Source organism: Vicia villosa, linkage group LG1 (genome assembly GCF_029867415.1).
Source record: "Vicia villosa cultivar HV-30 ecotype Madison, WI linkage group LG1, Vvil1.0, whole genome shotgun sequence".
NCBI classification, from domain to species: Eukaryota; Viridiplantae; Streptophyta; class Magnoliopsida; order Fabales; family Fabaceae; genus Vicia; species Vicia villosa.
The window spans coordinates 141,624,683-141,648,311 of record NC_081180.1 but is presented as its reverse complement, the minus strand read 5'-3'; the positions used below and the strand labels follow the sequence as shown (position 1 = coordinate 141,648,311).

The window sequence follows — 23,629 nt, the reverse complement described above, 5'->3', positions numbered from 1 at the left end:
TGCCAGCCTCATTATCAACTGAAAACTCTTCACCAATACCTAAATCATCATCATCATCTGGATCACCAATGTCTATATTTAAGGCATCATCTTCACTTTCGTTTACACTTTCACCTTCATCGAGTCCCTCACATTTTTTCTTGTTACAAATTAGTCCCTCAATTTCTACCTCAGTTACCAAAGCTCCTTGCTCTTGCTCAGATACCAAAGCTTATTTTCTACGATAACACTTACCATATAAGGTGTTCCATCCACTATCTCAACTTCTTTCTTAGTGACTATAATATCAGTGGTCCCCACAGTAGTAATATCCATTATTTCTTAAACTCTTCTAACCCCTCGTAACCTAATTTCTTAAACTAAACAAACACATCCCCACGATGGACCATACAGTTAAACCAATCAGCCATGACCTAAACAGACGAAATAATAAATATATCAGAGATTGAATGTTTGTTTTGAAAGTAGGTTAAGAAGAAATGAGTTAGTTGTACCTTAGAAGAAAACTAATTGAAGAACAAAGATGAGCACTCGTACGTAGCTTGGAAGAAAACTTGATGAATAATTAAGGTGAACACTCGTCGTCTCCAAGTATCACAACTTGAAGATGAATGGGTTTTGAGATGAACACTGCCATAAGGTTTCTAATGTTAGATGTTTTAGAAACGTGTATCAACAAATGAAGCATCACAAAATTGTTTTTCTAACTTTTGATTTTATGTTTCACAGATAAATTAAAAAAGTGCCAAAATTTTAATATTTATTATTATAAAATAAAACATAAAGCCATGTTAGATATTACAATGCCACGTATAGGGATTTTAACATTTTTATAAAAAACTTAACAGTAGGGTTTTAAAAGGCTTACATAATTGCCTTTAGAACGTATAATGATACATTTTTTTTACTTCAGGGACCAATTAGAAACCATAAATTTAGTTAAGGGGATAAAAGAGTAATTAAGCATTTATAATATTAATTTTTTGTTTAATACATTTATATTTAGTTTGTACTTTATTAATTAAAATATTTTAAATATATATTTTAAAAATTTTCAAGATTGTTTTAATTTATTATTTCTAGTGTTTGTTAGAGTTGCAAATATATTATGAGTTTGTGGAAATGAACTATTTCAAATTTAAAATATTCATTCATATGCGAGGATGGGATGGGGCGGGGATACTTGAATCCATTTGGGGTGGATTTTGGGTTTAAATATTTATCCATGTTTGGGTTTGGGGTGGGGAACGAGTATTGAAATGTGATTCGAGTTTGGGTATGGGATAGGTAAACCCTTCCCCACACAGACCTGTTGCCATCCTTACATAAAGAAAGTCTAGGGTTTACTTGATGCTAACTTTATCTCCAAAGTGAGATACACTGAATGACTATTTACTACTGTACTAAAAGGTCCTCAAGAAAGTGGAGAATGTGTGTTGATTACACTGACCTAAGTCGTGCATGCCCCAAAGATTTGTATTCAATTCCAAAATTAGATAAGTTAGTAGATAGTTCATCCAGTTACATTGTTCGTGGATTTGTACTCCGGCTACAACTAGATACCAATGCATGAGCCAAACAAAGAGAAAACTACTTTCATGATTGAGGGAACTAATTATAAATACAACATGAGGCCTTTGAGCCTAAAGAATTAGGGGAAACATACATGAGTATGATGAACAAATTCTACAAGGAAGAAATAGGAAAAATTCTAGAAGTTTATATGGGTGACAATATCCTAAATGCTATTGAAGAAGAGCTGAATGATGAGCACCTCAATAGCATATTAAAAAGAGCTTGACAATACAACATGTGGCTCAATCTAGGAAAATTTACCAAGAGAACAATTGATTGCACCAATGCGAAATTGAAAAAATGAAGGAAATTTTCATCTTTTGAGGAGTGTGTCACCACTTTCATGTGTGGTGAAGGTTCTAGATTGCATAATCAATTGCCTACATCATTTGGATCAATCTTATCATATACCTTCATTTGATGACATAAACACCATTGGGTCATAATTTTGGCTCCAAATTCATTTACCAAACCTAATTTCATTTCCCAAGCCTAACTCCAAGTCACCACTAATCCCAAGCCCAAATCCTATAAATAGAGGCTTTCACCTCTTCATTTCACAAGTTTGAAAAGACAAAGAAACTCTTGCATTTTATCTTCCCATCCTTTCCAAACCTCTCACCCAAAGTTCATTTTCATAGAATTAGTAAGATTCACCTTGAATCCTACTAATTTCGAACTAAACCTTCATCCTTTCACTCTTTTCTTTTGTTGTACATCATGATTTGTGGAAGATCAAAGCATTTGTGGTTATGTTCTTCAAGTAGACTCAAAATTTGTGAAATAAGTGGTAATTCTGTTGATCCATTCCATAATCAAAGATGTGATCCTTTGTTGCTTGTGTGTGATGCACCTTTGGTGCTACAATGATGCTATTTGCTTGCTTATTTGATGTATTTTCGTGCTCAAGGTGATCCAAGATTACAAGTTGTTTGGTTTTATGCTTAAAATGACCTCTAATTTTGAAGGAAAACTCACGTTTAGTGACTTCGCCAGAAGGAAAATCAAATAGTCCATGTGACTTGGATTTTACATGCTTGACAGCTATAAATAGAGGATCATAGTGCTCTAAAAACCAAGCTTTGACAACCTCCTAAACCTCTTCAAGAATTCCAAATTTCTTCCAATTTTGTAAAAATCGTTTTTTATTTTAAAGTTCATCCACCTATATTCTATTGATTCCTTTAGCTTCATCGGTCCATTCTAAAACTATTGCAACCATTTCCAAGTTCTAAGACACTATGAAGCTTGTTAACCAAGTGGGCCTGTCATCGATTCCGATCACCACTTCGTAGAGGTAGTTCTAGGCGTTTATTTTACTCATTTGAGATACCATAATGTAGACCTTGAAGCACTGAACGTTTCCCCTAACTCAGCTTTCATTTATCTTTGATGTTTATTATTTAATTTTACTTTCAGGTTTCTGAAATTTTATCGTATTTTTTAAAATTGGCTTTATTCATTTTGAATAAACTCCATTGGAGACCATGGTTGGATTTGTCTCGATGAAACGATCATGATGGTGTTAGTCTAATGTTTTAGGGTAATAAAACACCAAGCTCCGTTGAGAGATCACTAGAGAAGATGATCAGAGAGGCCAGGATGTTAATTTGAGTTTGTTAAATGCTTTTGCCAATCATAGAACGCCACTTAAAATGTTTCTATTGACAACCTTTTTTCATATCCTGTGTGTATTTCTCAAGTAATTTCCACCATGAGTGCGCCTCTGAGCCACATGATTTGCCACGTCAACTAATGAATCTAGATCTAACGCTCATAATCTTTGATTTTCATTTTATTTTCTTATTTTTGTTTTACTCTTTTTTTTTTCTTTCTAAAATTGTTTCAAAATTCATTTTAACTCCAAAAAATTCCAAAAAATTCAGAAAAATCCCTTTTAATATTTTACACTGTGTTAAATTTTGGAAATTTTATTTTCAGTTTTGTTATTTTTCATTATTTTTCTCTTTTTTGCATGTATTTTAATTAGATTAAAATATTTTTCATGCATTTAAATATGAAAAAAATTCATATATGATCCTAAGGTCATTTCTGACCTATGGTAATTTTATTTGTTTTTTTATGATTGAATGCTTCATTATTTGCATTTTACACTTTATTTCCCATTTAAAAATCCATTTAAAATTCATTTTATGCTATATTATTTAATATTAATATTTGATTGTTTGTTAGTTGTTGTTTGCCTTGGATCATGGGTTATTAGGTCATAAATTTCATTAACATCAATGGAACTTAAGTGTTGATAGGTTGAAAGACCAAATCCACAAAAATGGATGATTGATTTTGATAAAGTTTGACCTAATTCATGATCCAATTTGGGTTTTTCTTTCTTACTTTATCTCATCTTATATCTCCATCTCCTTCTCTTTCTTTTTATTTTTGAATCAATTGGATTATGATGTTTCATCTAGTTCAGTTAGGTTTGAATTAGTATTTGATGAAATTTCATCGATTCAAATATACTTTCCACTTGATCAAAAGATCATGTGAAGTAATTTGGGTTGATGATAAGTTTGTCCTAAAGTACTAAGAAGGACTTGATTAGTGTAATGATCTCATACTCCTTGACTTATGTCTTGATCACCCATGTTTGTTTTTGTACTACAAGTTTTAGGAGAATGACTTTGTGTCATTTCTCTTACTTTTTTGGGTATATAAATTGTTATTAACCGGCCGCATAGATGCTACTTTTATATAAGTACATCTATGGTTTCTTAACATAGCACTAAATTGTTCTGAAATGGTTGATTAATCATCATTACTAACACTAACAATAATATTGTGCTAACTTTACTTTATGCACTTTAATTTTTTCCTTTAACTCTTGCAATTTACTTTAAGCATTACATTTCATACTATTTGTTTATGGTTATGTTTATATTTATGCTTATTTTCCTTTTGTCCATTTGGACATTTTATTTTTGTTTTTAAACATTAATAAAGGAAAAACCCTAAAAAAAGACTTAATTGATCCTTGGACTATTGGTTACTATCCCTTGCTTAAAGAGTTGGACTTTTAGACCTAGGATAGATCCTTAGCTTGTAGTTTTCATATGATACCTATGATTCCATATGGTTCATTGTACTTGACACTCTAGGATTCCTCTATAGTCTTTGGTTGTTTGTCTGTTTGTTTTCATTTGATGCATGTTTATGTTATATGATACCATGAAGTAAATTCTATGATGCAAGTTTATCTGATATAAGTTCATCTGACACAAAGTTATCTGATACATTATGATCCATCTGAGGCACTTTGACTTGGAATTTTGTTTGATCTTATCTGATACTTGGCTTAGTTTATCTGTTATTTCTTGGTTATCTGGTACTTGTGAGCTTAATCCAAAGGAAAGGAATGCTTATGTTGACTTTATGTCAAGTGTTGGCTTCTTTGTAGCTTAGATCTTTCTTGTCCTAAGCTTTTACTTTATGGTTTAGGATAGTCCCGTAATCTCTTACCAATCTTCTTCAATTTTCAAAATCTTCTCCCTTTTTCAAAATCTTCTTGTTTTTTCAAACTTAAAACCTTTTTGTAATAAACCTTTACCTTGTCAAGTGATCGTCAAACCTTTACTCAATAAATGCTTCAAGACACTTAAGCATATCAAAGCTCTTTAAAAAATTATAAAAAACACAAAACCTCATCTTAATCTTTTGCCACTTGGCTTTTCACTTTAAACCTTTTCTCAAAAGATTAGACATGAGTAATCATCATAGTTGAGATGTAATTATCATATCCCCATAGTATTGATTTGAAAATGTATACTTTTTCCACTTGAGAGAGTTAGTGGCATGCTTGTTGATCTCTATCCAAGTTGGAGATCTTCCTCACGATGATGCAAAAGTCCATTGTCTCATACTTGTGGGTGATCAGTTGAGTTTTATCTTTTAAGATGACAAAGTGTCTTTTCATTTAAAATCAATCAACAAACTTCTGTTATTTCTTTGTAAGCGGAACTATAAATGCTCAGATTTCTCCATTGCACATAGGAGGTATGTGTAGGAACAAGATGCGACGTCTTAGTGAGCATAATAAAAAAACATTATTTTCTCATCCCATCAATTTTTTGCACACATCTCTTTTAAGTTTTAATACACAAATTTACAAAAGATTTTTGTGGAGTACCACAAATGTGAAGGGTATTAAAACCTTCCCCTTGCATAACTGTCATACCCCTATTTTTGACCCTAAGATCATACATCATTTGCATCACAATCATTAATCAAGAGCTCCATCTTAAAGCTTCACTTGTGGCTCTGTGCTAACCTCATCTATAGGAGGGATCATCGAGCACCAATGTTTATTTAGTTTGTAAATGTTATACTAACCAAAATACCAAAAGTATTGCCTTGTGCTTTTGTATGTTTGTGTTTTGTAGGTACCAAGTCAAAATATCCATAAAAAAAGGTATTTTTCAACATTCTTCAGCAAGCAATCGATTGCACAAAAGGAGCAATCAATTGCACCAACTTGTTTTGCACCAGATTTGCCTTCTGACTTCTGTGCAATCGATTGCACAAATAGAGCAATCAATTGCACCAACTGTTTTTGGGCCAGATTTGCAGCAAGCAATCAATTGCACCAAGAGAGCAATTGATTACACCAATGCGAAATTGAAAAAATGAAGGCAATTTTCAGCTTTTGAGGAGTATGTCACCACTTTCATGTGTGGGGTGAAGGCTCTAGATTGCACAATCAATTCCCTACATAATTTGGATCAATCTTATCATATACCTTCATTTGATGACATAAACACCATTGGGTCATATTTTTGGCTCCAAATTCATTTACCAAACCTAATTTCATTTCCGAAGCCTAACTCCAAGTCACCATTAATCCCAAGCCTAAATCCTATAAATAGAGGCTTTCACCTCTTCATTTCACAAGTGTGAAAAGACAAAGAAACTCTTGCATTTTCTCTTCCCATCCTTTCGAAACACCTCACCCAAAGTTCATTTTCATTAAACTAGTAAGATTCACCTTGAATCCTACTAATTTTGAACTAAACCTTCATCCTTTCACTCTTTTATTTTGTTGTACATCATCAGTTGTGGAAGATCAAAGCATTTGTGGTTATGCTCTTCAAGTAGACTCCAAATTTGTGAAATAAGTGGTAATTCTCTTGATCCATTCCATAATCAAAGATGTGATTCTTTGTTGCTTGTGTGTGATGCACCTTTGGTGCTACATTGATGCTATTTGCTTGCTTATTTGATGTATTTTCGTGCTCAAGTTGATCCAAGATTACAAGGTGTTTGGTTTTATGCTTAAACAAGTTTTACTCCTTTTGATTGCTGTTTTTTTTTGAAAAAAATGCATAGTGAAATCGATTGCTCTCTGTGTGCAATTGATTGCACAGTTGTAAAAATGTGCTGTTTTTTTGAAAACTGAAGAAGGAGCAATCGATTGCACCATTAGAGCAATCGATTGCTTGCTGACAGATATGTGTTTTTTTCCTTTTTTGAGCTTGTTTTGGTTCTAACTCTTCTTCTACTCCCTTCTTTTGTTATTTTCTTTGAATCATAAGCTTAAAGGTCTAATTCCTCTCCAATGTCAATGGACTTAGGGCGTTGATAGGATGAAAATCCGAATCCGCAATATTAAGTGATTGAACTTGAAGATGGAAGGAACTTTTGAATGTGGTTCCTTCTTTTATTTCTTTTTATTTTGATCGATGAAAGTTTTCAATATTTTGAGAGTTCTTATGGATTCTTGATGAAAATGAGATCGTTACCTATTTTCTTTTCGTGCGGTATTGCTTTTGGAGAGCGATCTATATATCGTTTCTCTCGCATGCATTAACACATAAATTGTTGACCGGCCTCTTTGTAGGGTGACTTCTACATAAGTCACTTGGCGATCTGCTTAACATAGCGCAACATTTCGTGTCCCGAATAAAAAGATCCAATATGACAGAGAATTGTATGCGGTTGATTTAAGACTTATAGAAGTTTGTCGTGTAGTCGCTATGATCTTATCAAGCTTCTGATAAACTTCCATCAAATTTAAATCCGAGAACATCCTTCACTCACCATCGATCTTCATTACTAACACTTTGATGATATACTTGACAAGTTTCAAGATGGTCATCTTTAACAACTAACAATTGACTTTAATTTCCGCATTTTATTATATTGTTCTTTATATTTCTTGCTTATGCTTATTTTATCATTCGTCATGTTTATGTTTCCACTATTTTCTTTTTGTCTATTTGGACGTTTTGTTTATGTTTCCGCTATTTTCTCATTATCCATTTGAACATTTTATTTCTGCCATTTTCCTTTTGTCCACTTGGACCATACTCTATTTTTGTGCTAAAACATTAATAAACAACTTAAAAACGATAAAAAACACCTAAGGCTCTCTCTGGACTATTGGTTACTATCTCGAACATTTTGGAGACCTGGACTTGTTGGACTTAGTACCTTTGGACCCCGTTATGCTGCTGTTATTTTGTCCGTTATTCTGTCTGGCATTGGATTGTTGTCTGTTTGTGTGTGCAGATATTCCCTCGAAAGCCCTTGATGGTTAATTCCAAGGTATCGTGGTAAGGATTTTGCCCATATATAGCCATTACTCTGCCTGATTTTTGTTAGAATTGTATGATGCGTTCAAGTCGTGCTAAAAATAATGAGTTCATCTGGATCCCCAAGTGGTAATGCGTCGGTTTAGTGTTGGTAGTCCAAAGGATGGGAAATCTACCTTGACTCTTAATGTCAAGTGTTGGCTTCTTATTTTGGTTAGATCGTTCTTTCCTTAGATTTTATTTTATTCTCTAGGATAGCCTCTTCATCTCCTCCCCTTCTTAGATTTTCAAAATCTTCTCCCTTTTTCTAAAACCTTCTTATGTTTGCAAAACCTCTTTTAAAAATCTTTCTTTAAAAATAGCTTTTGCCCTTAGTGGCCTTTTCTTTAAAAGTTTATACACGATTAATTATTGTAGTGAGTTGCGATACCCCACGATTTTGAAATTAACAGATATGATGGGATCTTTTCCACGTGAGAGAGCTAGTGGCATACTTGTCGATTTTATCCAAGTTGGAGCCCTTCTCTCATTTGTGATGCAAAGAATCCATTTATTCTCATGCTCAAGGTCAATGGCTGAGTATTCTCTCCGACGACGATAAAGTGTCTATTCCTTTTTAAACCTTATCCCCTTTTAAGTGGAACTACATTAGCTCTGACTTCTCCATAGCACCGAGGAGGTATGTAGGCACAAGATATAATTTCTTGCCGAGCTTATTTTAAAAAATTAAACAAACCTTTTCTTTGCACACACAACACAAATTTTCAAAAAGGTTCCTGTGGAGTACCACAGATATGAGGGGTGCTTAAAATCTCCCCCTTGTATAATCAACACCCGTACCTAAGATTTGTTTTTGTTTTAAAAACAAAATTTGGGTTTTATTCATTCTTTTCCCTTTTCCTTTGGAAATAATAAAGCGCGGTGGCGACTTTCACTAAAATAATGAGTCAAGTCAATCTCATGGCTTTGATCTAAGATTTTCCCCGCTACAATAACCAACCCCCATACCCTTTTCTCTTTGTTTTTTTTAAACTTCTATGGATTTTATTCGATCTTTTCCCTTTCCTTTGGAAACAATAAAGTTCGGTGGAAACTCTTGCTTTTTTGAGTTAAGTTAATCAATAGCTTCATCTCAATTTTTCCGCTGCAATAGGTTAAGACAACTTCGATTAAAAAAATAAGGTAGGATTCGTTTAATGAGTTGAGACATCGTCGATTAAAAGGTCCAACTCTTAATAGATGTTTAGACATAAATGATATAGTGAAGACGTTTTTTACTTTAAAACATTAAACAATTTGCACACACCCAAGCTTTAAAATGTAGTGACTATTGAACAACATTGATATCACACTAATCCATGTGGAGACGATAAAACAAAAATACTTACTTTTTCTTGCTGATTTCTGCAACAATAGCTGACCCCACCAGTAACTAGATCGATAATGAGTTGTTGAATCCCTCTGAAGGATCATATTCCAAAATGTTATCTACCATTATGCGCCACGAAGATGAGATGTTTACTCTTGCGCTAGAACATGATCCAGATATAGAGGGGTTATATAGTTTCATCATCTTTCCTAAAGATATAAAGGATATGATCGTTGGAAATCAATGGCTTAACATAAGGTTACTACAAGTTTGGTGCACACAAGTATATCTCATTATGGTACATTCATTGGTTTGTATAGAAATAATTCCTCACATGTTTTTTTTGTGTTTCGTTTGACAATTTAGGTACATTCACCGTATTTTTATGGAATTAAATAAATTAGATACTTATGGATTGTTGGACCAAATTTACGATTTACAAGTAATAATCCAAAAAACAATGAAGACTTATTAGCATCGCGGATAAGGGGAATCTTACTTAGCACCATTCCTCGATAAGTGAGTAATTTTAAAATTATGGTTTATCAATTATGGTTAGTTTTCATGTTTTCCCAAATACCAATTACATATGCTTGTATTATTCATTCAGAGATCATTTTCAATTTATTATCATATCTTTTCGGACGAATATGGTAACTACATTGTGTTCGTTAGACATACCACTCGTACCTAAGATGAAAAGTATCATCACTAGGTAACTTTATTTATGAGACTTTTATTAATTTTCTCTTTGAATTTGCAATTATCTTAGCATGTAATATTTTTATATTATTTTCAATCTACATAGGTGTGGAGCGACACTATTTATGAATAACTCTAGAAAAATAGCTCGCATTTTGTGAGTCTAAAGTAAGTTATATGTATATAGAAAACATATCAAATGAGTATGATTAAGTTATATGAGAATGTGAGAATTTAATAACAACCATTGGATTTATATTTAATGGTTGAGATTAAAAGATATTTTTAAAATTTGATTAATGATTTCTCTTTCCTCTTAATAAAAAATGATTTAGTGAAAACAACGATTTAATCTCAACCTTTCCTTTTTAAATCTAATGACTTTTATTCATTCTCACATTCTCATATAACTTACTCATTCTTACTAGATATGTTCTCATATATATATATATATATATATATATATATATATATATATATATATATATATATATATATATATATATATATATATATATATATATATATATTCATGAAATGTTTAAATTTATAGACTAGGAAACAAGATAGGGGATACGAGTGTGGATACTATGTAATGAAACACATGTTTAACATTGTCACTGTCGGCATTGTTGATTTGTGGGATTTATTTTATGTCATGAAATCTGTTTACAATAACATATTAATATTAAGTAATTTGCTATTATAATTCAAATCACGTGATATTCAATTTTTTTCACTTGTTTATATAGACATTCAACGTCAGGACACATTTCTCTCGATGACTTAGGAGACCTCTATAAACGTTGGCCGTTTAGTTTCAATGCATTGGTTGAAAGGGGGGGTGGTCCTATATGACTTTGCATTTGATGGTTGTAAATCTATTTTTGTTGCTTAATTTGATATTTTAGGAATATTTTGCTAATATATGTATAATATACAGGTTATATATTTTGTGTATTGGTTATAATATATCTGATATTTTGTATACATGTTAATTATGATAAAAATACAAGTTTGTAATATGTGAAAAAATAAACATTGAAGTGAGACAAGTAAGTTAATAGTCCTAAATAAAAAGAAATGTGCGGATGAAAAAAACTATTGGATTTGCCTCGAGATTGTAACGACACTTGAGTACACTTGAGCAACCTACAAGGAAACATCACGCCTTAGGCTAAGCAACTGGGGCCACGTGTAAGAACAATCTTCTGAGACGTTTCAATGATGAGACTAACATTTAATGTGCTTGTTTCCAAGATCACTCACGTTGACTTCCAAATCTTTCTCACTTCTCCAAGCAATGAACCCAACACGATAAGCCTAACCTAGTTTTTTAGAATACTTTTCATTGTTGCACCACGACAAGCCTTGAGTGTAATTGTTTAGGGTCGGCCACAAATCCAAAAGGGGAAGGACCATTCATCAGTCCAAAGTCACTCGAATAAGACATTGAAGGTATAATGTAACCCTACTTTGGAGCCCCACATTAGATCCACGCTATAGATTGTCACATAAGAGCATCTCCAATAGTGCTACCCACTTTTGGTTCTTTTTAAAATCCATTAAGCCACATTAGCTTGAAGTAACTCAACTAATTTTTCACTCCAATAGTACAATTCTAAATAATCAATATTTTGGTTCTTTTTGAAACCCATTAAGCCACATTAGCTTCAAGTAATTCAACTAATTTTTCACTCCAATAGTACAATTCTAAATAATCCATATTAGATCCCATAATTTTATCTCTTATATTAAAAATTTATTCATTTTAATTTTATTTTAGCTTAAAATACTTTAATTTATGTATGTACTTTTATTATTTTATATTCAATGCTACGATTGCAGTGTGAAGCAACGTTTGCCATGCTGGTCATTTCCAACATAAACAAATAATACCAACTTTTATTATTTTATATTCAATGCTACGATTGCAGTGTGAAGCAACGTTTGCCATGCTGGTCATTTCCAACATAAACAAATAATACTGCAACGCATTGCCAGCTGAAAAACTACATAAGAAACCCAGCGTTGGAGATACTCTAACGCTAGATGTCATCAGACAACCTTTCACGTTCCACGTTTAAAAGCAAATAATATCTATAACCGTTTCTTACATATAATTCATCCCACGTGAAATCCGGGATACTCTAAACCATAATTCATTACTCATTATTCTCTTATTTACTTATGCATTGAAGTACTAACATTACTTACTTGTCCACTTCTACACCGTCCCTTTAGAAATTAATTTTGCTATTAGAAATTAAAACTTCAGATAACATTTCAGATTTTTGGAAAAATATTAACATTAATATTTGACATATACTCCTATTAGAAAGGATTCTTATGTTTTTGGGCCCCGAGGCAATCTCCGCAAATAGATATGTTATCTGCCATATGCCAGTGCTAGATTTTATTTCCGGATACTCAGCAACTGGTCTTAATTTGTGTATCTTGTTTCATTAGTCTGTACTCTTCTTTACATTCCAGGGTCATGTTTTTCGCTCATTGCAAATTAATATTTTGCAAATCTCATTCTGATTCTTGCACCATTTAACTAGAATCCTATTCTCTTCCATAGGGGATTCATGAAGAGAAAAAAACCTTAACCTCCCTCACTCTTTTTATGTTCCCTTTCCTTTCCTTTTCCACATTAGCATTTTAATATTTAATAATCAGGTCATTGGCAAGAACCAGATTCCTTCTAGAAGTAACAAATGTAAACTCGTTCTAGAAAACGAAAAAAAAATAATCATAAATCTTAGTGCTCAATTGTATCAAATTAAATATACGATTTTATACTAAGTGGTATCATAGGACATAGGACTTTTTACTACCTATGTAAAAAGTAGTGTAGCCAATCTTACTTCACACTATGATCAGGGTTGTTTTGACCTTTTCAACCCTCACTAAAACTGATGAAATATTTTCTCTAGTTTTGTTATAATATTTTATTAATATTTATATTTTTTCTGGACCACAAATTAAGTACTCTTTTTTAATTTCTATAGTTATCAGTGAAATTATTCGAAAATAATAATGACGTGGAAAAGATAAATTCCAAAGTAAGGCTAAAATGGTCAATTAACTGAATTTCAAACCTTTGCAAAGCCACCACTTTGACCAACCAAATACAATGAACATTGAAACTTTTTCAATTAATTTTCAATTTGGTCAATAGGTCTTTCCTTAGAACCTTCTCATGACCAGCACGTGTCTTAGATGCTCACGTCACGTGCGCTATCAAACTTTAGGACCATGATTCCATTTTTTCAACCATATATAAATAAACTCAAATTGAGTCCTAACCTTAAACCATGCATGCAAAACAAACAACACATAACAAAAATCAAACCAAAGCAAATTAAGCTGCTAGTGCTGCCATGAATAAAGATGAATCAAAGGGAAGGACCAACAATGATGGCGGAAATGTCCGATACCGAGGCGTCCGCTGTCGACCGTGGGGGAAGTTTGCGGCCGAGATTCGCGACTCGAACAGGCAGGGTCAGAGGGTGTGGCTAGGAACATTCAACACTGCTGAGGAAGCTGCTAGAGCTTATGATAGAGCTGCTTATGATATGAGAGGTTCATTTGCAATCCTTAATTTCCCACATGAATACAATATGGGTGCCGGTTCGGGATCAGGTTCCGGTGCCGCTTCTTCTTCCTCTTCAAGGAATGCAAATGTGGATGGCAGAGGAAGACAAGTGTTTGAATTTGAGTACTTAGATGATAAGTTGCTGGAGGAGCTTCTTGATTTTGAAGAGAAGAAAAAATAAAGGAACTTGAAAAGCTATTATTGTAATGTTACTGGCTAAGGTTTAAAAAAAAGGTGGTGATCACATTTGTCGCGGCCGTTTTCTCAGTCGTGGACGTTTTTTAAAACCTTGCTACTATAGCTAGTAACTATGCACATGTGTGTAATTCCCCAGTGAGTTTATATGGTGATTTATTAAAGTCTAAATCATAACTAAGTTTCTGAATATTGGTGGAAATTAATATTCATGTAATTTTTAAGTAATAAGAGTGCATTATTGATTGAAGGAGTTAATGGATCAAACACTGATCTCTTGTTGTTTTGAGTTTGTAACTTGTAACTTTGATGTTAGACTCTGTTTCCATGTACTGTAGAATCCGCAGATAATACAAAATTCAGTACTTATTACTTCCTCATTCATTCCGTATTATTATTGTATGCGTGATGTGTCTCAATTTTATGGACGGGGCCACAAAATCTAGACAACAAAGGGGACCAATTATATTTCTCTTGTCTCTTGTTAAAGACTTTAAAATAATTTACCGATCTTTAAAAAGGGTTGTAGTAATCACTTGTTTTGTTGTTGTTGTTGTTGTTTTTTCTATATATTTATCTCTATATTTATTAGTATTATAAAATAAAAATATAGTTTATATTTTCTAATGATATTTTAAATAGATATTTTTTAAAAAATATGTTAAATGGGTTAATTGGAAAGTGCAGACTTAGAGCCTGTTGTTGCAGTGGTTTAGAGTTTTTGATACAAGAGATGGGGTTGGTATGTAAAGTTAGCGCTCAAACGCTCAAGTGAGTATGAAAGTGAAAATCGGTGTTTGAATGATAAATGATTTGAATATCTTTGAAGTGACACACTTTTCTCTTTAAATAGGAGAAATGGTTAGCAACTAAACGTGTGTGATCAACGTGGGATGCAGTTAGCTGTTAGAACGACATTCGCTTGAAGGTTTTCGTGTTCACTTGAAAGAAAAGGTCTACCTATTCTGCATCCAGTACTTCAGTGTTTTACAATTAGGCTTTTTTTTTTGCCTCGCGGACGGCCCATAGTAATTGTCCACCAAACCCTTGTTTCTCTTTTGCAGGATGAAGGTTTGTGATGTGTATTCTTACCTTATCATGAAGTCGGTGGGCATGGAAGTTCTAGACGGTACGTTGTCGTTCTTGGGAATATGCACATCAAATGTGTCCCTTGTAAGATGTAATGTAATGCTAAGAATAGTTAACACATCTTTCAAGACTAGTCAGTAATGATGTTTCTCCTTCTTTAGAGTACTCGAGTGCTTTTTGAATCGTTTTCAAAAAGATCTCTACTATTAGTAATGTAGGGTAATTGCACAATCCTCAATGCTCAAGTGGGATATAAAATATTTTTGAAGTATCATTTTACCTCTTCTTCTATTAACGAACTATGTAAAAGGTATTTATGTTTCCTTTACCGTTATTCTCTTATGTGTTCTTGTTTCAACATTGGATCTGATTCATACGACTTTGTTCGTTGGCACTAGTCTTGCAAGCATGATTGTTATTTCTTATGCGACTTGAAGTCCAACGTTTTCCTTTTTTCCTTGTTCCCCTTTTTCAGAGTTTCTAAGATAGTGAGCGTTCGAGCTTGCTTGCTACACTGCAGCTGCATTTATTTTCTTTAACAACATATTTTAATCATGCTGATTATGTCAACCTCAACCAAAAAGGCTGATAAGGATATTTCAGGTGACTGGGTGAATCCAAACATTATCATGATTGTTTTCTCTTTTTTTTTTTGTGATGATGTTTTTTATCAAGCTTTGAATGACGTAGCTCCCACAACTTACAGGGGAGTGTTCCCCTCAGATGAAGATAAGAGGATTTACAACTAATACGATGAATGTGATATCCCTTTTCATGAATGCATACTCTCCCTTATAGGTTATCATCTTCCTTTCAATGAATTTGAAGTCAACATATTGAACTATTTGCTTATTTCCCCTTCATAGTTACATCCAGTGAGCTAGAAATTTATTTAAGTTTTCCAAAATTTGTGTGAGTATAAAGGGGGCGGCAGACCATAAATTTTTTCTTTCTTCTTTTCAAAACTTACAACAACCCTAACTATGTGAATGGTTCTGGTTTTCTCTCTTTGAGGAAACACATTAGGTACTTAGAGACTTATTTCGATAGCGTGAAGAATTTTAAGGATCGCTTTTACCTGGTTACTCATATTAATAAAGAAGCTCATGCAAAGTTCTGCAACTTAGAACTTGATTTGCCATAAGTATTGAAGGGGCATGGTTATATGAATATAAGGAGTGAGACCTATCTCAAGAGGAGTTATACTTGAAAAATAAGTTGGTGGCCTTTTATAAAGAGCATGGTTAAATATGAGGAGTTATCCCATATGACGTGGCGTAAAGAAGGGTACTGAAAAGGTGTATTCAAACCTGCTGATTGATGGACACCAAATCAAAGGAGGAAAGGAAGAGAATATTCACTAAGTTTTAGAAGAGTCTTATTTCCATATATTAATTTCTTGAATCTTCTCCGACAATTCCTTTGTTGATTGTGTATATGCGATTAAGAGGGAAGATGCTACGTGACGAATAAGGAAGGAGGTTCAACCTATTTCTATTCTTATAAGCATTTAGAGTACGCCTTCAGTTAGGAGAGCTTCTACCTCGAGTATGCTTGCAGGGACGCCTTCTGGGTTGTCGGACAGATTGTTCAGACTACCATTCGTCCTACTTGAATGCAACTCTAGGTTTCCCTTGATTTGGTCGTGCTAGATGAAGTCTTAACATCTCTAAGGAAAGAAGACGGGGAAGGGTTAGCTTCCACCCCGGTGTTAGAAGAATTTCAGGTTCATATACCTCCTCATAATTTTGCTCGGCTTAGATCTACGAGAGGGAAGACTTTCATTCAAGTGGAGTAAAATGTCATCTTGTTAGCTTGTTCTCATTCGAGGAAGGATATTGAGTTTTTGTATTCAATTTTTTATGAAGATTATACTTATTTCTTAGGTCTCTCTAAGGAAGGCCAGGAAAGGGAATTGGCCAAACCAGCCTACCATACTCACCGAGCGTCGGCCATTCTAATGCTCAGGGGTGGTAGTCGAGGAAAGGCCTTCCTACATGTTCGTCTCCAACAAGAGAGAGAGAGAGAGAGAGAGAGAGAGAGAGAGAGAGAGAGCGAGAGAAGATCAAGGAATGGGCTAATAACCTTATAGTTGAGTGAAATTGATACCTAGAGGAGATCTAAGTGAAGGTGCGTGAAACACAAGAAAAGAGGGGTTTGAATTGGGTTTCGAGGTTTAAAACACAAGAAAAGAGTTGTTGTACATGCCGAAACACGAAAGAACTCGTCCATGCTAAGTGCTCCTTGAAGTAGATTGATAGCCTTTTGGTCAGCGAGAACCTTCTTTCTATCATTATCATCCCATGAAACTTTAGGTTTATATGATCCAACACCATTGACGACATTTACAGGAACATGAGGACCTTCTAGGAAAGCCTCCCATACTTCTTTTCCTTGTGCTTCTAAGTAAGCCCTCATACGAATTTTCCAAAACTCGAAGTATTGTCCACAGAACAATAGAGGTTTGTTGTTGCTACCACCATCTCTAAAAACCGGATTTTGATTTGCGTAAGCCATCTGGATCTTTTAGGAACAGGTTACCTATAACCTGCTCTAATGCTAATTGTAAGTACGAAGTGCGCCTAAGAGGGGGTGAATTAGGTTCTTAAAAACTATTATCGGTTTTTGGTGATATGTGAATAATTTTTCTGGTTTATGAAGTTACGGAAAGAGTAAAATGTAGAAAAATAAATGACACGGCGATATATCCTGGTTCCCCTTACAGTCCGAGAGTACTCCAGTCCCTTTTCAAACACGAAAGAGATTTTACTAGTGTAAGCAACTTACAAAAGCCTATGCAATCCACAAGAACAATCCTCTTGTGATTGACTAAGAAATGATCAAGAGAACAATCCTCTCCTTGATCAAACCAAATGATTAAGAGAACAATCCTCTCTTTAATTAAGCAACCCTTGTCTCCAACAATCTTGAATGACAAGTCAACAATAATCAACAAATCTGAATATTTGTTAAAGTAAGAAAGTACATGAATATTGTATCTATCTATAAGAAATATCTTCCCTTCCAAGCAAGCAATTATCAATGATATTATAGTGCTCAATGTTTATGATCAATGATATGAATTTTTCTGGACATGTATGGAACATTAATGCAGGAAAAAACCAATGTGAAAGTTTGAATATCAAAGAGCATTTGGTATGAGATTTGAGAGAGTAAGTCTATATATTTGCAAATGGAAGAAGTGAATATGAAATCTGAAAGTGAGAGTATTTATAACATCTTAACACCCTTCTAAAATAGTATGTAACCATGAAATGGTGCAATGGTCAAGGTATAAAAAGATATGGTCGTTTGGCTCTTTTAAAAAGTTCAAACAATGCCACTGGTTCAGTGTAATCGGTTACGAGAATTGGTGTAACTGGTTACATTGTACCGTTAACCAAAAAAATTGAAAAAACGAGCCTGTAATCGGTTACAGTAACCGATTACAGCGTTCCACCAACAACTTTCCAGTAGCGCAGAAAGTGAAATATCATGAGCGTAACTGGTTACGGTAACCGGTTACACTGGGCACAAAATGAAATTTTTTTATGTTAATGCATTTGTGTATTGGTTATGCATGGATTTTTTGTATGCATGAGTTTGAATATTTTGAGCATTATACTTATCATATTTATGCATGTTTCTACTTTTAGTGAACACAATCCATGCTAGGTCTTTAATGGCAAGAGTCTTGAGTATCATAATGCAAGCTTCCATGAATGAGTTCCTTGATTCCTATAGTTGGTGATGTGCACTTGGAAGCTTTTCTCCACAGTTTTTGATATGAGCACTTGGTGTTAAACTTTGTCTTCATCAAAACTAAATCATTTAGAGTCTTGTATTCACAGTATGATTTTGTAAGATGTTGCATAAACTCAAAAGGAATGGGAATGATATTGACTAAAATTGTCAAGGTACTCACTCTCTTTTCCAACTCTTTTACGTTGTGCTTAGTATTGTTAAAGCTTAGCACTTCCTCCTTTGTTTTAAAAATGGTTTTGTATTGTTAAACCTCAAACTTTTTAAACTCAAACCCATTGGTTTTTTATTGTTAAATCTCAACCAACCTCTTTTTTAGTTACCGTTTGCCTTGTATTGCTAAAGATTGACACCATTTAAAACTTGTTAAGTATTGTTAAAGCTTAACATTTTAAAAACCCGTTGTGTATTGTTAAATCTCAACATCCAAATATATTTTTCTACTTGGCTCTTTATTTTCCTTTTATGGGGAACTATAAATGCTCTGACTTCCAAGGGGTATGTAGGCACATGATGCGATGTCGTGCCGAGCACACTTTTAAAATCTTCTTTTCTCACCATCCCACTCTATTTTAAAAAAATAGATAAGCATTTTATAATAATAATAACAACAATAGTATATATTTCAAAGAGGTTCCTACGGAGTACCGTAGATGTGAGGGGTGATAATACCTTCCCCTTGCATAACCAACCCCGAACCAAAGATCTCTGATAAGTTTATTAGTTTTGATTTTAAAAACTTTTGTGGGTTTTATTTCTCTCTTTTTCTCATTTCCTTTGGAAACAATAAAGCGCGGTGGTGACTCTACTAAATGTCTAAGCTAAGTCAATCAATGGCTCTAGTCTCAAAATTTCACTGCTACAAAAAAATGGCGACTCTGCTGGGGAAACTTCACTATTTCTATGAGGGTTGACCCTGTCTTTGTTATATATTACTATTACTATTATTGTCATTATAAACTGCCTATGTGAATACTTGTTACTTTTGTGGGTTGTATAAGGAAAGGGCTTGATTCCCCCTTGTGGTGAGATAAATCCTAAACTTGGATTTGAGTAATCCCAAAAAATCTTAAGAAAGTCAATTTAAGATCCACCGCTCAGTCGAGGCCTCTTTGAAAGTAATATTTGTTGACCAAGTTAATTGGAAAGACATTATTATGTTCAACTTTGAAGGATAGAAAAACACTTAGAAAGAGGGGATTGAATAAGTGTAACTCATAAATTTGGAAGATAAAAATAATCAACAAAATGATTTGTATCCTGGTTCGTTGTTAACCAAACTACTCTAGTCCGCCCCTTTAGAGTGATTTACCTCAACTGAGGGTTTAATCCACTAATCCGACTGATTACAATGGTTTTCCACTTAGATACCCTCTAAGTCTTCTAGAGTGTACAGATCACAACTTGATCACTCTAGGAAATCCTTTTACAATCAATGTAAAAATAAATGTTTACAAGAGTTTAGATTGCTTCTAATAAAGCTATAGTCACACAAAGTGATATTTCTCTTAAGTTCTAGTTCTTAACACTCACTAAAATATTACAAAGTTGTGAGGTTGAAGATGAAGTTCTTTTTGCTTTTGAGTTTGACAGCGTTTCTGTAAGTTTGCGCAAGAGTTCTTATGCTGTGTAATACGATGAACTGACTTTATTTGAAATGTCGCGGTAAGCAAGAGTCGCCTCTGACTTTTATTTTATCCAAATTAATGAAAGGCTAAAAGAACAGAAAAAAACCTTTTTAAAAGAAACTGAGTATGGGGGGTAATTTATACAAAGGGAAGGTGTAAGGCACCCTTTGCATCCATGGTTTTCCATGGGCTCTTAATTGCTTTGCTCTTTAGTTTTCAAAAGTTTACAAATGTAGAAGAAGAAAATAAGGACTTTAGCTAGTAAATGAGCGTAGCCTTTTTGAAGTTTTTTAAGAAAAAGAGTAGAAAAAGGAATTTAAACCAGAGCAAGCAATTAAGGGCAAATTACCTTGATATTTGTAAAAAGATTCTTTTAGCCTTTCAGGGCTATCTATACCATAAGAGGGTAGGAAGTCCTTTTATTTGGAGGTTGAAGGGTCGTCGCAATTATCATTCGCCATAAGACTGTCCCTGCCATAGAGAGGACTGGTAGTCTAAGGGAAAGATCACAATAGCCATCATTATTAGGCAACCAGAGGACACCTCAGCATTTCGTAGGCAACTTCGAGGGACGACATCATATTAGCGAATCGAAGGCAGCATCATTGGGACTTATGATCTGAATGAGCTGAGGGCAACATTGCTGAGGCGTCCTCGTATTCGAGGGACTTGACTATTCTGCACTGAAAAACACAAGGCAACAAGGCAACAGGCAACATGCAATAAGAGAGGTTACTAAAAAAGGTGTGTGGGTGCACAATCACGTGATTAATTCAGATAATTATCTTGTAAATAGTTATTCTAAATTCAGTTCGAGGCTACACTCCCTAAATTACTAACCACGCAGTAATAATGTAATGCAGTGTTAAGTGCCTTCAAGGCCACACAATACAGTCCAGGAGCAGTTACATAATAAACAATGGGGAAGGGGAGAAAAAGCAATAAAATTAAAACCCCAATAAAGCAAATAGTTTGACATAAGTAATAATAAAAAGGGAATAATAAAAAGGGAACGAGTTTTAGGGTTACCGAACGTTCGAGCTTTGACCAATTGGTTAACCCTGAAACTAACCCTATTTTAATCAAAAGAGGCAAAATAAAATGATATTTAAAATAATAATAAAATCAGGGACCTAGCTTTTTGATCTGATATGGCGCGTAGTCGGACGAACCCTGATGGTAACCCTGAAAAACTGCACAAAGAAAAAAGGAAAAAATTCAGTGTAGGAATGATCCTCGTAAACCCTGATTAGGGCACAAGTTAATTATGATTAATAAAATAAATAAAAGCCAAATTAATTAATTATTGGTTTTTTACCTAATTAATTAAATCGGCAAAAATAAAAACTCGATTAAATCTCCTAACCCTAATATGTATTTTTTATTCATTAATAAAACATTTATTATTAATTGAGTAATTTAAATAATTTAAATCTATTTAAATTAAACAAAATGGTTAATAATAATTAAAATAAATGTTTTTTTTTATTTTAATATTTTTATAAAAAAAAGAATTTAAGAATAATTTTTGTTAAGAAAAAAAATAATTAAAAGGATTTTTTTAAAAGCCATATATAAATAATATAAATTAAAAAACAATATGTTATATAATTAAAAAGAAAAAAAAATAGAAAACTTAGCTAATGATCTTGTGTGGCACGCGCTGAGGGAGCATGATACACCTGCGGGTCTGGGCTCGTTAGATCTGGACACAACACGATCTGAAGGATGGAATCTGTGGGTGCATGATGCGCGTGTGGAACTAGGCACACCGGATCCTTCTGGCTGTTGGAAAAGGAGCGCGCGCTTTCCCATTTGAACCTGACAAATCAGATGGTGCCACCCCATCATCTCCTTCGCTGCAACCGTCCCCCTAGGCTTTACCCACGGGCAAAACGTTGCTATAGCCTTTACCTACGGATTTTGTCCGTAGCTACAACACCTGCATACTCAAAAATACTCTACAAGCAATATAAACTACATGTAAGACCATGGACGGACTCGTCACGTTCCCGTGAACACAGATATGTCCCTAGTTTCGATTAATTTTGCCTATTTCATGAAGCCCCAATTTGGGAGCTTCGAACCCTAGTAATGGAAGATTCGTATACCTGTGTCTAAAACGAAATTAAACAATCCAGACAACTTGTAAACATCATCACGATCACGAATATATCATCAAAACTTATTAAAGATGCATGAATATGCAAAATCGATAATTTAAAAGGCAAGGGATCGGGATTACGAGTCTTTACGCTTCAGAGAGTTTTGATAGCTTTTGAATGGCTGGAATCGATCAATGCGCACTAGAGAACACGTTGAGATGCTTTGTATGATCTGAATTGGCTCGGAACTTGGTCTGCACCTTCCTTGAATACCACGGTTTTTTGAAGTTCACCTAGGGTTATGATGGCTGCCAAAATTCTTTTTAGGGGTCTGTAATTGTTCTCAATTTATAAGTAAAGGTTTTTGGTTAACAAAAGTAGATTGAATCTTCGTGAATCTTTGATTGTAATCTTGGAAATTTGATTGAGAATTATGATTCATAATGTTTCTATTTTTGTCCAATATTTGATTCTCCTTATTCCAATCATCATTTGGCCAATTAAGGGAATATATTTGATTGATTTCTTGACTAAAAATCAAAGCAAATAATATTTCTCATTTATTTTACTATTTTATATAATTAAATTATGATTTAAATGAATAAAAACCATAAAATAATCAATAAAAATAATAAAATATGGGGTGATACTTTTTTTGGACGTGCATGGGCTTAAGATAAGGATTGGATGAAAAGAATATAGGCCCATTTGGAAATATTTGGAGTTTTGGACCTTTTCTCTTCATGCATACCCTTGAAAATAGGTGAGCTTGTGCAGCTTGCCATTTCCTCATATTTCAACATTTTTTCAAGTTCTTGGACTTTTTAGAAACCTTGAAGAGCCCTCTAACCAATGTCTTTGGTTTCATGTCAAAATAGTTTTCCATGCTCCTTGTATGCTCTTTTGAAAAAGATGACTTTTGGTTGATTTTCAAAAGGACCTATAATGTTTTGAGTCATATCTCTCAAATGAAGCATTTTTGGACTTGGCATGTGAGTGAAAAAGCTGTATAGAATTCAATTTCCTTCAAAATGAGCTTTGGATGGGAAATTTCT

General features: G+C 33.7%; 1 protein-coding gene across 1 annotated transcript; it reads left to right on the top strand.

Annotated features, from left to right (window-relative positions):
• Positions 1-13,525: 13,525 nt before the first annotated feature.
• LOC131618321 (ethylene-responsive transcription factor ERF096) lies at positions 13,526-14,350 on the top strand. Its single transcript, XM_058889569.1, has one exon. It carries the CDS (start codon positions 13,581-13,583, stop codon positions 13,974-13,976), a length of 396 nt encoding a protein of 131 aa, XP_058745552.1. The 5' UTR covers positions 13,526-13,580; the 3' UTR covers positions 13,977-14,350.
• The last annotated feature ends 9,279 nt before the right edge of the window (positions 14,351-23,629 follow it).

Coding starts and splice junctions, on each gene's coding strand:
- LOC131618321 (XM_058889569.1), top strand. CDS start 13,581: ATGAATAAAGATGAATCAAAGGGAAGGACCAACAATGATGGCGGAAAT.